Here is a 14,100-nt window from a genome sequence, read left to right as displayed (position 1 = left end):
ATTAATTCTAAGCTTAAATTCTAACATTCTTCTTTGCAAGCCATTTGTGGCTTGCAGTGGAGCGCCGTTTATACGGGTAGCTATTATCCGTCTGTCCGTTTATCGGTGCTGTTGAGAAATGACAGTTCAATACAAGGGTGGCATTTCGTTATGAAGAGGATATTTGAAAAAGCGGTTATAAGAGCACATTGTCATAACAAAAAACACAAATATCCTCATTGACACAAATATAACACAAATATAATTCATGGCAAATTTTAAATATTCTCATCGGAAAAACATGAATTTAATAATTTGGAAATTATGGAAATTTGATTTTTCAGTCGTTTTAGCGCAATCTGTGCCGCTTAGGAATCGCTACTGCGGAGGTGCGTACAGAAAAATCAAAATTATTTCATTCTGACGCATGTGGTTGCAAACTGTCACCCGCTGCGGGTGTCAAATTCCACACATTTTCAGAAAACGCACGCAAGCCCGTATCAGCGATTACCGCTGCCTTAGTAGTGTGCTCGTTGATTGTCCCGTTCATTCAGGGCTGCCGCAAGCCGCTACAAGACCAACACCGCAATCGATTCCCAAAAGTAATACAAAAAGTTTGAATTAATTAGAAGTATTTGCATTGGAGATATATCTTTCTATTTCACGTAATTATGTAAAGCAGAACATAACGTTATAGCTTGCTATCATCTTCTTACTGAAATTATGCTTGTTGAAATGAAATAAATAAAATTATTAAATGTGCTTTATACCATATTTTTCCGGCTCAAGTTTTAGAAATAGAATAGAAATAGAAATATGCTTCTAAATTAAGATCTATAGAACATCCGACCTGAGACCGTTTCCATATGGCGCTATAATTTCTTCCTTTATTGCTTTCGCTGATCTACAGCAACCACTTGACGATGTAATAGTTTCGCTTCCCAACCCGCAGCAGCGATATTCGGTTGGACAGGATGTGCACTGAGGGTGACAGCACCTCGGCCGGATTTTTGGCCTTCTTCAGGTTGATGCTGAACCCGCCGGCACCGATAATCCGTTCCGCATCAGCACGGCTGGGAAAGCAGCGAGCCCGCAACGCCACATCCAGCACCGTCATGCCCGGCTCGGGCAGTATCTCGCAGAGTGGCGCCCCGCCAAAGCTTTGCGCCACGTCCCGCACCTCCAGCTGCTCGAGCGTGGAAAGGTCGCCGTTGTACAGTGCCCGACTGATGGCCATCGCCTTGTATAGGCCCGCTTCCCCGTGCACCAGCTTCGTCAGCTCGCCGGCCAGCAGCTTCTGAGCCTCCCACAGCTCCGGCGTCCGCCGGTGCCTCGCCATCGTCTGCTCGATCGTCTGCACCGGCAGAAAGGTGAGCAGTCGCAACAGCTTCTCCACCTCCGAGTCGGGCGTACGGACGAAGAACTGGTACATCGCATACGGCGAGGTGCGGTCGTCCGACAGCCACACCGCATTGCCTGCCGACTTGCCGAACTTGTCACCCTCTTCGTTGGTGATGAGGGGCAGTGTCAACCCGAACACTTCCTTCCCGTCTGTGCGGCTGATCAGCTCCTGGCCGGACATGATGTTGCCCATCTGGTCCGAGCCGCCGAGCTGAAATCGGCAGTTGTGCTGGCGCAACAGATGCAACCAATCGTACGCCTGGAACAGCTGGTAGGAAAACTCTGTAAAGCTCATGCCGGACTCGCTCGTCAGACGGGTCTGGACGGAGGAGCGCGAAAGCATCGCTCCCATCCGAAAGTGGCGGCCGACGTTCGCCATGAAATCGACGAAGCTGTACTGTCTGTACCAGTCCGCATTGTTCACCACCAGCACCGGTTTCAGCGGACTAGGTCGGTCCCAGAAGAAGCGCTCGTGGTTTGCGAAAATTGCCTCTATTTGCCGCCTGATGCACGCCACGTTGTGCTCTACCGCTTCCGTTCTGAGCTGTTGTCGCTCGGTTTTGCGGCCGGAAGGGTCTCCGATCAGCCCGGTGGCACCGCCAACCAGTGCAATCGGTTGGTGGCCAGCACGCTGCGTGTGCAACAGCCCGATCAGCACCAGCAGATTGCCCACGTGCAGACTGTTGGCGGTTGGATCGAACCCGGCATACACTGTCTGGCAGGTGGAGCCTAACATCGAGCTGGCTTTATCACTAAAATGTGTAACCAAACAAAATATATGCATAAAAAAAACACAATCGATAAGGGGATTGCAGCTGCCTTCTTACTCACATCGTTTCTGCTGGGAAAACGTCCTGTATGAAACCGCGGTCTCTCAGCTTTAAAATGTTTCGCTCTGTGTACCATCGTGCAGGCTGTCGGAGCAATGTTTTGAGTCTTGCCTTGAGCTGAAATGTTCGTGTGCTAGCCAACATGAAGGGGTTTTTTTTATCGATCTCGCAGGAAAATTAATGGAGAGAAAATGCCGCTTTGATGTAACCGGCTGGCGGTTGTTTATTTACATCCGACTGACAGTGGCGTGAGAGCGTGCACGAAGAAGCTTTTATGGCGAAAGCTTTATAGCTACTGGGCCTTGGATTACTTTAAACTATACAGGCGGTCCCCGAGATACTCGGTACCTCTTCTACGCGGATTCGGAGATACGCTATCTTCTAAATTTTACAGTTCTCTGAGTAAATTGTACTGGTTTGACACATCAATTGTCAAATGCCAACTAGTTTCCGTATTGATCGAGTGCTAAAAAACTATTTTAAAAGGTTTAAAACTGTTAGATTCAGCCAGAATCATATTAATTAGAATCATAATTAATTTGATGGCAAAAACCACCAAGACAAAAACCAAATTACACGAACGTTAGTGATATTTTGGCTGCAAGTTGCGAGATTTGACAAACGCGGAAATTCGAGATACGCGGTATTTTGCGTCCATTTTTAGTCCCAATTAACCGTGTTTTTCGGGGACCGCCTGTATTTGACTTGCGTTGGATTGAGTTCACACGGACTGGATGTAACACTGTTTCTAGGCGGCAGAGTGATTGTCGCATTTGCGAAAGCCGTTTGCGTAGCTGCATACAGGAAACATAGTTTTAGCTATTTGCGTTTTCATTATATTGACTCTCACATGTGACTTCTGAAAAGACATGAACATTTTGCTCCTAGATCAGTGGTACAATTTATACAACGTAACACTTTTTAATTAATACTTAGGGCTGTGGCAACGCTTTTTCGCATGCGATTTTATCGGACGGCCTGTCAAATTTTTATATGGGATTTGACAAATAATGTCGGACGACAAAATCGCTCGTCCGAAGTTATCAAATCGATGTTATCAAATCCCATATAAATCTCGTCCGATAAAATCGCATTCAATCAGCGTTGCACCGCCCTTAGGCTGTCGCGGTACCGCGAAATTCGCGGCTTGTTTATAACAGTTGTAGAACAGTAGAGCTGTCAAATCTTCCGCGCCTCTAATCGCGCCTGCTGTTTCGCAGTGATACCCAACTTTGGTATTGCTGAGATTTTCGCGGTAGCGAGAACCGATTATTTTTACTTTTTCTGATGGGTTTGTGTGAAAACTCATGTCGAGAAACGAGTTTTGTATTTTATTTTGCATGAACTATGTGAAATAAATAATTTAATTCGCAAGTTGATTAAAAAAATCATCTTAGCACATTCAATCGTCACCAACCCTCGGATGGTTCGATACACGAAGCGCGATTATCTCGCCAACCTGTCAGATTTTATAACAGAATTGACAGCTCAAGTCATATGCGATTTTCGCGGTACCACGACGATCTCCGTTCGTCTATTTCCAGCCTTACAAAGAAAAGGTAGCATGTGAACTAGTGATGAGCGTTTCGGAGCGCACCAACGGCCCTGAAGCCGGCTCTGAACCCACGGCTCCGGAGCCAGCTCCAGACCAACCGCTCCGGAGCTCCGGAGCCGTTAGCGTGATTATTACATGATCTTATCCTGAACGATTTGACAGCCATGTGCAACGACTGTGTAGGCACGAGATCAGATATTAGCAAAAATCGGTTTTGGCCATCTTGGATGCCATTTGACAGCACAGTGGCCTTGAAAATTCATCATACTCTCACAAATATATTACTACTAGAGGCATAAATACTCTTCCTATGAAATTTATGAACTAATTAACAATTTTATCGCGATAACAAGCCGGATTCATCATTAAAATCATAATCAAAATTTCAATCAAAAAGGGCTCTCAGATGTCAAACTGCTATAACAAACTTTTGGTTATTTGTCAAATCGTTCTACACTATTTGACACAGTTCTTGGCCATGTGGTAAAAAAGTGAATACAAAACGACAGGAGTGGATTCGATCATTTGATGATGTATGCGTGTGAATGGTTGTTGCGATCGTAGTGTGAGTGAAATGATATAACGCGTATCCACGGAGGTGACAAAATGTTGAAAAAAAATTCAACCTTATCAAAATTGCTTGTCAACGGCAAAAAAGAGCTTTGCTCGTGGCCGCACCAAAAATATATACAAGAACGACAAAAACCTCAAACATCCGAATATCATCGATATTTTGTTTAAGAAGTACTAAATAGGTACATATATCAATTAGAAACATGCATTTTAGCGTTATTATCATAGCAATGTGTAACAACTGCGCCAAATCAAGGTGTATGGTTATTAGGAGGTGAAGTGCTTCACAACAAAAAGACATTTCACGACATGACATAACAATACTGGGGGCACCGGATAAAAATCAGGAAGGGCTGGAAGAAGGTATAGAAAATTGTATGCGATTTTACATAACAATTCTCAATCATGGCGCACGGCAAACGCGCTAATAATTCACCTTCTAGATAAACACACCTTGCCCCAAATAGCTTTTGTTTATGCTTTTTCGCGAACGTCAAATTTTGTCACTTTTTGTCACTTTTTGTCAACGTTTGTCAACCTAATCGAATCAATCAAATCGTGTATCAAATTCGAATCCACTCCGGTCATACGTTCATTCAATATGGTGTTCCCGCCAAAACTATAAGTCCACCTAGATCCTATACCCACATTGGTATGAGCATTCCATTATCCAGTCGTTTAAGCTTAATCTGTGGCGCTTGGTTGTGTTGTGCTGCATGAATATTTAATTAAGATTCATTCACATGAATCTTAAGCGTCCAGCGTTCGTTGTGAATTTCCAAATTTTGATGAACTTGTTAAGATGTATGGATCCATTCATGAATTTCTAAAGATTCATGTATTCGTGAAGAGTCGTGTATCGCTGAAGATTCATGTATGTCTGAAAATTCATGAATCTTTCGACATTCATGAATTTCAAGATATTGAATTGGGGGCGGTCCCGTGATGCAGTCGTCAACTCTCACAACTTAAAAACAGGCCCGTCGTAGGTTCAAGCCTCGCATACACCGTCCACCCGTAGTAAGGTCTCTCTTATCCGTCTGTGTGGTATTTACTAATAAGTCTCGAAAGCCTGTTTAGTTCGACATGATCGTCTAGAAGAAAAAGATGCTCAGCGTATATCAATCTTATGAGATAAAGTAATCTTTTCATCCGATATTCCAATTCATTCAGATTCATGAATCTGATTCAGATACACCCAACACTAGAGTGACCGGGCCCACCAGTGTTACAGGCGTTATCGCGAGCTTTTGTAACGCAACACGAAATCCCCCAGAGGCAGTCAAACGGATCAACGGATGATCGTGGATGAAATACAGTTCAAAATTGCATCATTTTAGTACGATCGAGAGAGGAAAAACCGACTGATTGTGTACAGGACGCAAACGAAAACAGCAACAACAAAGGTTAACATATTTTACCACTACGTCGCTGCTGTCGTCCTTCTTTGTCACTCCACGAAAACAAGAAAACGGGCGACTCAGTGCCAGTAAACACGTTTTAATACAAAGCAGTTCATTAATTAAAGAAAATAAGAGATAAGATTTGCTGTGATAGTGCCGGATGAGCATAGCACCCACAGAGCGGTGGAGGGGTGGTTCCCCTCCTTAAAAAGTGTGTCGCGTGATACACTCCACGCGGCTTCGTCGTCACCGTTGTTTGTTGCCGCGCGGTGGTTGTTTATCGGTAGCGCTCACTAAAGCTTTATCCTTTCAGGGCCACCGTCCGTGACGCCAATCAGCAACAATCGCTTTATGCTGCGTATGTTATACCGCAGGGGAAATAATTATTGCTATTACTATTATTTAGAGAATTTTCATACTGTTGTTTTGTACATTCGTCAGCCCGAATGACTAAGCGAGCGCTGGCTGCAAAACTGCTACGGCGCCATACTGCGCGAAGGCGCATTTTTTGTTTTTATTTCACTACACTGCGTATGTGCAAAAGCAGGTACCGAGTATGTCACTAAAATGGAAACACCGTCCAGCTGTATTACAAATTACGAATTATGCTGTCAATCATTTACGGCTCCAGGGCTATACATTTGTGCGACACAAGTGCACAGATCCTCATCATCATTTTACAGGAAAAATGGTATGATGTATGGATTTCATTTTCTTAGTTTATGTATGTCAATTGACTAAGTCACTTACGCCCATAATGCATCCTACATCATAGCTACAAAATCTGGTGTATTTATTATCAACATTTTTCTTGAATTGAAAATACCATTCAAATTCACCTGATCTGATTCACCTGATTTCCAATGCGTGCCTTCGCCCCAATGCGTGGCCCATCTTTAGGTCTGGCCTAAACGCGCAAATTATAATCGTGCGTACGCGGGCCACTCCTACAACGCAGCGGTGTGTATTCCGTTTCATTTTTTTGGAGAAAAGCTAACCCTGAACATTCTGGAATGAAGTGAATTGGCCGTTGGAATGCGCGACGGGGCTGTTTTTCGCTCGCTCAGCGACGATCGACCACAATTACGCTCAATCAAAGTGATCTCCCGCAGCCGGGCCGAGGGAAGCAGCTGCACTTGACTGAGCTGGCGTCGAGGTGCTAGTGGAGGTGAGCGGATGCCCTTTTTTGCTCGATAATAGAATCGATTCGCGCGATCGCGAAAACAGAAACGAGGTTAGGTGACAGCTCCCTGCCTCTACCTGCGCCAACACGTTGCATTGGTTCTTGGCGCGCTTGATTGGCCGAGCCCTGAGTCGAGCCCTCTGCCAATTGACATCCCTTTGCATGTGTGCATGCGAGTGACGCGCTGTGCGTGAGAGGAACAGCCAGCTAATGATACTACTCTAGAAAGAGCAGCTTGTTTACTCGCAGTTTCTGTGTATGTGTGATTGTGTGTTGACTTGTTCGTTTTGGAGTTCGTTTTTTCTGATGAAGAACTCCCTTTCCAAGAACTATAGCAAAGAAGGCATAGGAGCAGGGACAGCGAAGGGAAGAGTTATTCCGAAGGTCTTCTCCAGCATCTCCAGCAAGAAATGGCAAACCGGTCGGGTCCAAAAGGGGTTACATGCAAGAGGTTGGTGAGGACGTGGAGAACCGCGGGTATACAACAGCGCACCATGATTGGTGGACGTGTTTTGGGCTCGACCGAAACCGGTTCCTCTATCGGTGTCGCCGCGTGTCTGCGTCTTGGCTCGTTTGCGCTGCGTTTACTTTACGTCACACGACAGTCGCAAACTCTCGTCCGCCAAACTCTCCCCCTTTGGAAAAAAACCGTTCGCGCCACCCGACACAAACACACACACACACACGCACGCATACACGAACAACTGCCAGCGCCATATCTGTTATCATTTATCCATGTCATCTGCCTGCCTCGTCAACTCGCGACTTGATACAACATTTCATCGTACTGCTGATTGATTTTTTTTATGTTAAAACCTAAAAACCGCATCCAGCCACCGCATGGCTACCGTGCGCCTCCATCGGCAGTGCCATTAGGCCGCTGTGAGCCACGTGATCACCGTTAACTGCCGTTTTGTGCCACGTTGTTGTGTTCTGTTGGAATTAAATGAAAAGATGAAGGAGGAATGGGGTATGAGGAGAAGTCGAAAAATGGCACAAGCTGGGGCATGTTCAATCGCTCACCTTGAAATGAACCGAACATTGACAAACTATGTTGTTTACGAGAGCCAAAGGCCAAAAATGAAATGGTTAAAGCACGCAAGCAAATGGAAGCCAAGAGATGGCGCGCAAACATCAATCGGTCATGAGGCTCGAATTTGGGCGTTGGCGAAATAGTACCCAACGAAATGGGGAGCTTTGACTATGAGAGCAGTTTGCTCGTTCTCTGATGTAAGTAAAGCACGTAGAAGAAAAGTAGAAGTTATCAACAGAATACAGCATATGAATTAATAAATTCATCACAAAATATACGCCCTCTGGCGGTCTCAACCGCAACCGGTTACGCGTGGTCGTGCAAGAAAAAAACGAACGAGCTCAACCGCGCGTACGCAAAAGAAGAAGTTTGCGCAAACGTCGAAGAACGAGAGAGAACGGCTCCAAAGCATCCCCCTTCCCTTCCTTATTATCATGATGATGAGGGGTCTTTTGGAGATACTTTTTTTTTTTGGAAATCGTGTAGTCCTCCTCATCTTTATCCATCAGTCCATGTTGCCTCACTTCTCGTCCCGTATGTGCAACCGTACGATAAAAAGTAAGACGCAATTTCGACGCACACCCGAAATTATATAAGCTTGCGGAGGAGCGGAGAGACAGAGAGAACATTTCGAGGGGAGCTTTGAAGGCGAACGACAGGAAAAGAGCGCTAGACAAGATGGAAGTGGCAAGGTGCAGGAAGTCCTGAGGAAGAGGGAGGTATAAAATTCGGGGTTTCTGGTGAGTGGCGAATTTTGCGGAATTTTTTCTCCTTCACTCACCGTCACATACACACATACAAATTCGTTTGCCGTTAGCCGGTTCTTGGCGGATCGCAAGTAGATAGTAGCAGTAGCAGCAACAGTGCTGGTTGTTCGATTAAGCTCGTCAACACACACATACACACTCGCAGAGACAGTGTGGAAACAGAGACGGGCCCCTTCACGAACATTTTGGCGGGGCTAATTTTTGACTTGTTTTCTCTTCTTGTTTTTTCCGCGATGACCATGTTTGGTGTTTTTTAACAGCGACCGGCCCACCAACCTTATCGAAATGCAGCCCATGCTCCTCAGGATCCTGCTCTTGGACAGTGGGTATGTGCGGGGAGGAACACTAAAGCAATCCCCAACAGCAGCCAGGGCACGCTATTGAGACGACTAGCTAATGTGCGAATTGTTGAGTTTTACTGCAATTAATCGCTGGAAAATGAACAGGTTCCCAGTGTCAATGACCATAGATTTTTTTGAATAGCCTGGTGAGTCAATTATAGCGCTAGACAACTGTCTGGATGATCTAAAGATATTTCAAAAACAATAACTTCTCGGACACGAGATAATCTTGAAGCATGGCTGGGACTTTAAAATATTGTAATGTTATCGGGAAGTTACAGAAGAATAGTTTGACCGTGATAAAGCTCAATTCCCTGATAGTTTTTGCGGTTGGCTTTAACTAATGCTCTTCTTGCTTCCATTTCAAGTACTCAATTTAAAGTCCTCGTCGTCTCTAATTGGGTATTGTCTGGTACCTTTCAACGTTGGACAAACATTTAATTCTACTAGGAGGAGTAATGGTGCAATACTGACCCGTTTTGGACTGTATCCATTTGACTATTACGTTCCGCCAAATTGGATTTCACCATTTGTGTACAAACAAAGATGATATATGGAATGGGTTTTAATACTTTTAATTAATATTAAAATATCGATCCGAACAATGTTTTACCTTTCTTGACACAATATTTCTGCTTCAGCTTATCAAATCAATCCTACAGTAGCTCAACTGATCATGTCTCTCATAAATCGGCGTTTATTTACATATTTTTCAAGCTGAAAAACTGAACCCCTCACAATCTGTTCCTTTGAAAAGATGTATTCATCGAACTGGACATCCATCTGTAGAGCATAAAGATATATCCAAAAACGCCCCCGTCTAACATCAGGTTTTTTTTCCAATCGAGATTTTCTTTAAGCAAGGTATTAGCAACCTAATAGCATTGCATCAATACCTTGGCTCAGCTTACACCACTGAGACCTTGATTTTTTTTTTCTTTGGCACAACAACCGCTGTCGGTCAAGGCCTGCCTGTACCCACTAGTGAAGTGAGCATTGGCTTTCAGTGACTTATTGTTACCATAGCAGGATAGTCAATCCTACGTATGGGGGCACGGTCTATTCGGGACTTGAACCCATGACGGGCATGTTGTTACGTCGTACGAGTTGACGACTGTACCACCAGACCGGACCTTGATAAAACACCCAATTTCCGGTGCGGTACAAGATGTTGCAGTCCAGCACCATCTTGCAGGTGCTCTGTTTTAGCAACACACATCTTGCCGCGGTCGACGTCCCCACTTGGCAATAAGGAAGGAAGTGATACGGACGAGAGATGCCCGCTGATATTAATGTGCGATCGGAGGTGTTGGCCTTTCCCGTCAACCGCAACGCGGCTCCGCGATCCGCTCGGTAACGACTAGCCGTCTCCCTGCGGACGTCAGACGGCAAAGAGAAGTGGCAGGCATCAGTAGGGCACGCGGAACCGAAACGTGTGGTGCAATCTGATCCGATCCGATTCGATTATCCCTAGCGGGTTTGTTTGTTTGTGCATTTTGCAGCTATACCGGTATTCAAGGCAACAACAAACTAAAGGAACTTAGAGCAGGTGGTAAGAAACTGAAACTCTGGAAAACCAGGATGGTTTACATGTCTGTAGGCGTGTACGGAGGTCACGCTCTCCGGTGGGACCTTTCGTGATTCGGTTCGTCCTGGGCAAGCAAATCCAGGATTTGTCGGAAATCGGCAGCAGCTGATGTCGCTTAGCGTAGAATTTGTTTGTTTGTAAATCAATCTATGTTTGTAACTGTGTATGTGTGCGTCTAGGTTGCCTTTCCAGAACGGTTGTTTAGCTGCTTCGTTTCTCTAGCGGCCACCCGATCGTGCGTCATCTCGGCGCGGAAGGGATGCCGTCAACGTCAACGTCACCTTGTTTGTGCGCTGGTTTCACTAGTTGTTGCGAAAAGTACGACCGCGCGGGAACTAGCGTTCAATGCCATTTGCATTAAGGCGGTTATTGTGCAACCTTCCCATTGCGCACGCCAGATGCGTTTGTGTGAGCCAAGAAATTGGGCTAGAATTGCCCATCTTCTGCCGAAGAAAAAGGGTAAATGTTTGCAAAATTGCATGCAAGGTAACGAAATAATGCGCACCGCTCCAATGGACGCAATTGTCGCCTGAATTGCTGAAAGTATCGAGCCGCATCCGAGCACCAACGCGTCTATCACGCACTATCAATCGACAGTTGGACCTCAATTCTCGCACGAAAGTCCTCAGCGAGGCATAACAAGGAGTTGAGATTAGCAGTAGGAACGTGTGTGTAGTGTTCCGGCAGGCACATGATGATCATCCCATTGTAGTAGTTGGAAGGTTGGAAGTAGCAAGCAATCCAAGCAACAAAAAAACAACTCTGCTAACATTGCTTGATTAATTGCGTCAGTTGTTGAAGAGGCGATGCAGCGACGCTCGTGGTCGGTGGCGTCGTCTGCAGTGCAGCGTCATCACGGGTTTACCACGCGGTATATGCTGCGTAACGCCTGCGGAGCGTTACTGCGCGGTATTTTTCGCTTGCCTGTTTTGATGCAGCCCAAACCGTTGTTTACGCTGGGGTGCGCGAGCTCGCGCGTGTACCTGCCAACAGTGTTTTTGCCATCGATTGGGTACCATTGCTGTGCCCCACGCCCGGACTGTTCCGAGACACTGGATAGTGTGTCGCTTGAGGTGCTTGTTAAGATCATTCAGATCTTGCTAAGGTATCTAAGGTATGTCTAGACTCTTTGCAGTATCAAACCCCCCCCCCCCTCCCAAACAAACCACAAATGTGTAATCTGGATTGTTTTTATTGTTATTTGCAAAGTATTATCAAGCACCACAAGAGACCTCTTCCTACCTCACAAACCATGATGTTGGTATGCTAACTGCAACCTGTTTGCCCACGCTGTTACGACCGCATAAACACACCCTCGAATTTTCGTACCAATTTGCACCCGATTGTGAAGCGAATTAGAAACTGTCACTTAATGTCACATCAGCATAAAGGTTTTTCGCTGGCGGGCCGGCGAAACACCCGTGTTGGCGAAAACAATTTGCCAACTCGCTGGCATTCAGGCGTTAAAATAAACATTCGCAGACAAACGGTCCAGTTAGCGATCAATCGTGAAACGGTAGCGTACAATAAAAATAGCCCCAAACAAAACGCATTTAAAGCGCGAAAACAAAACAAAAATGGGCGCAATTTAGGGCACAACTTTAACAGAATTTGCAGGAAATTTGCAGCGAAGGCAACGTGGAACGCTAAACAAACACCTCCTCTCAATCCAACCCCCTCGGCAAAGACACACGGTGCTTAGTAACGGTGAGCCACGTTACCACGTACGTTGCTGCAGTGTGACGGGTCTAATTAGGGAAAGGGCCTGCTCGTTTGCTGGCGATCGCCTCCCACCACCCTTCGCAAGGGTGGGTGTGGGGTGTGGGGTGTGGGGCATTTGACCACGCGAATCTGAACCAGCGCGATCAACAACTCAATTTATCCCACTTGTCGCCGCAACAATGTAGTGCACCCGGTTGTTTACGGGGTCAGGTTCGTAGTTGTTGTTGTTGCTTGTTGTTGTTGTTGTTGCGCGATGCTCGGACGCCCTTTACCAAATGTAACGCTGTGGTCATGTGTCGTCGTGGCAAATGTCACGTCATACGGTCCCTGATGATGATTAGAGGCTTGCGCCAAGATATTCCTGTCCCATGGGTTGCGCTCCAGATCCGGTTTCCGGTTTGCCTTTTAATGTGCGGCTCACAATGCATTTGTTCACAAAATGGTTAGGGTTCGGTAATCATCTATAATGCGCCAAACGGGAGGTTGCCCCAAGATCCGCCACAGTTCGGAGGGTTTTATTTTTATTATTATTTTTTTTTTTTTGCACAATCATCTTCCGACCGTTCCGATACGCGCGTCAGCAATCTTGAAAGAATGAAATGCCACACACAGGCATGAACGCATGTACGTACGTCACCTTAAAATTTGACTCCACCGCAACGCCAAACTGGCAACAAACAAACAAACAACAACAGCAACACGAACAATATCTTACAGCACCAATTAGAAGAAGAAAAAAAGCAAACACACATACATATCAAATCCTACCATGTGCTAGGGCGGTCATTTCCAGGGACGCGCGGGGTGCGTTATCAGGCGATCCCAAACCTCCAAAATTGCCCCACCGCATGTTTGTGTGTGTTGTATTTGCTGGCGCGGCAGCAGATCGTAGGTTTTTGGAGGGTATCGCTTGCCGTTTCTTCTTGCTGCTGCTGCTGCCTCTGCTGTTGCTAAAAGATTTGCCGAAAACACCAATCGCGCCTCGCCGTGCTCACGCACACGCGCGCGCGCGCACTCACCGCCACTACGCAACGTGGACGCACCACGGGCGGGACGTGCGGTTTCGGCTTCGGCGCGCGCGCTCGTTCGGCGGCGTTCGGGTGCGCCGCAAAATTAACTCGGAATATACGTCCCTCACAAGAACAACCCATCCTGCTTACGCACCCGCAATATGTGGCCATACGAAACACGCACACGGAGGCGCACAGCGCGCTGCCAAAAAGTTGCAAGCTCCAGCAAAATTCGCCACCCGCCCTTATCTGGCTGCCGTGCTTGGCTGACAGTGTGCACTTTTTGTTGTTGAACTTCGCTTTATCGACGTACGAAATATTAATTACAACCCCCTGCTCCCTTCGGTCCTTCCCCGCAGTAGCCGAGGCAGCAGCCACCACTATCAGCCGCGACAATCGATCGTTCGATCATGGTGCAGAACACACTTGCTGCCGGCATCTATAAGGGTAGCCCTTCAGCTCACTCTCACCCCACTCCCTGCCTCCAAATTAGTTTTATACAGCGCACTTATGCTGGTGGTGGTGGTGATGGTCGTGGTCGTCGTGAAGCTCGCCACGCGATTACTGCTCGCCTGTTGCCGCCACTAACGTACGCGCACACACATACACGGAACAGGGCCGGCGGTGGGGAAGGGCTCGCAGGCCAGACGCGAAAGGAGAGCACCCGACGGGACGGCGAGCGGCGGACGGGCGGGTGGGCAAACCCGCGAAGCCG

General features: G+C 46.6%; 2 protein-coding genes across 3 annotated transcripts; one reads left to right on the top strand and one right to left on the bottom strand.

The window, feature by feature from the left end:
- Positions 1-466: 466 nt before the first annotated feature.
- On the bottom strand, positions 467-14,014 carry LOC121603443 (tyrosine--tRNA ligase, mitochondrial). 2 transcript variants are annotated; one of them, XM_041932133.1, is made up of 3 exons: positions 13,130-14,014; positions 2,212-3,069; positions 467-2,132 (listed from the first exon to the last, which is right to left on the bottom strand). In XM_041932133.1, exons 2-3 carry the CDS (start codon positions 2,352-2,354, stop codon positions 884-886), a joined length of 1,392 nt encoding a protein of 463 aa, XP_041788067.1. In that variant the 5' UTR covers positions 2,355-3,069; positions 13,130-14,014; the 3' UTR covers positions 467-883. The 2 variants fall into 2 exon arrangements, with proteins under 2 accessions (XP_041788067.1, XP_041788075.1); XM_041932141.1 differs by having other exon boundaries at positions 13,144-14,014.
- LOC121603457 lies at positions 11,458-12,493 on the top strand. Its single transcript, XM_041932187.1, has 2 exons — positions 11,458-11,767; positions 11,863-12,493. The coding sequence occupies exons 1-2, from the start codon at positions 11,460-11,462 to the stop codon at positions 11,921-11,923; spliced, it is 369 nt and encodes a 122-aa protein (XP_041788121.1). The 5' UTR covers positions 11,458-11,459; the 3' UTR covers positions 11,924-12,493.
- Positions 14,015-14,100: the final 86 nt, after the last annotated feature.

Source organism: Anopheles merus, chromosome X (assembly GCF_017562075.2).
Source record: "Anopheles merus strain MAF chromosome X, AmerM5.1, whole genome shotgun sequence".
Lineage (NCBI taxonomy): Eukaryota > Metazoa > Arthropoda > Insecta > Diptera > Culicidae > Anopheles > Anopheles merus.
Note: the sequence above shows the minus strand (reverse complement) of the source record. Positions and strands in the feature narration are given on the sequence as shown.

Excerpts from the sequence above, each read along its gene's own strand:
- LOC121603443 (XM_041932133.1), bottom strand. The coding sequence starts at position 2,354 with ATGTTGGCTAGCACACGAACATTTCAGCTCAAGGCAAGACTCAAAACA. Across the intron at positions 2,133-2,211 it reads GTTTTCCCAGCAGAAACGAT|TGATAAAGCCAGCTCGATGT; the intron begins GTGAGTAAGAAG and ends TACACATTTTAG.
- LOC121603457 (XM_041932187.1), top strand. The coding sequence starts at position 11,460 with ATGCAGCGACGCTCGTGGTCGGTGGCGTCGTCTGCAGTGCAGCGTCAT. Across the intron at positions 11,768-11,862 it reads ATCTTGCTAAGGTATCTAAG|TATTATCAAGCACCACAAGA; the intron begins GTATGTCTAGAC and ends TTATTTGCAAAG.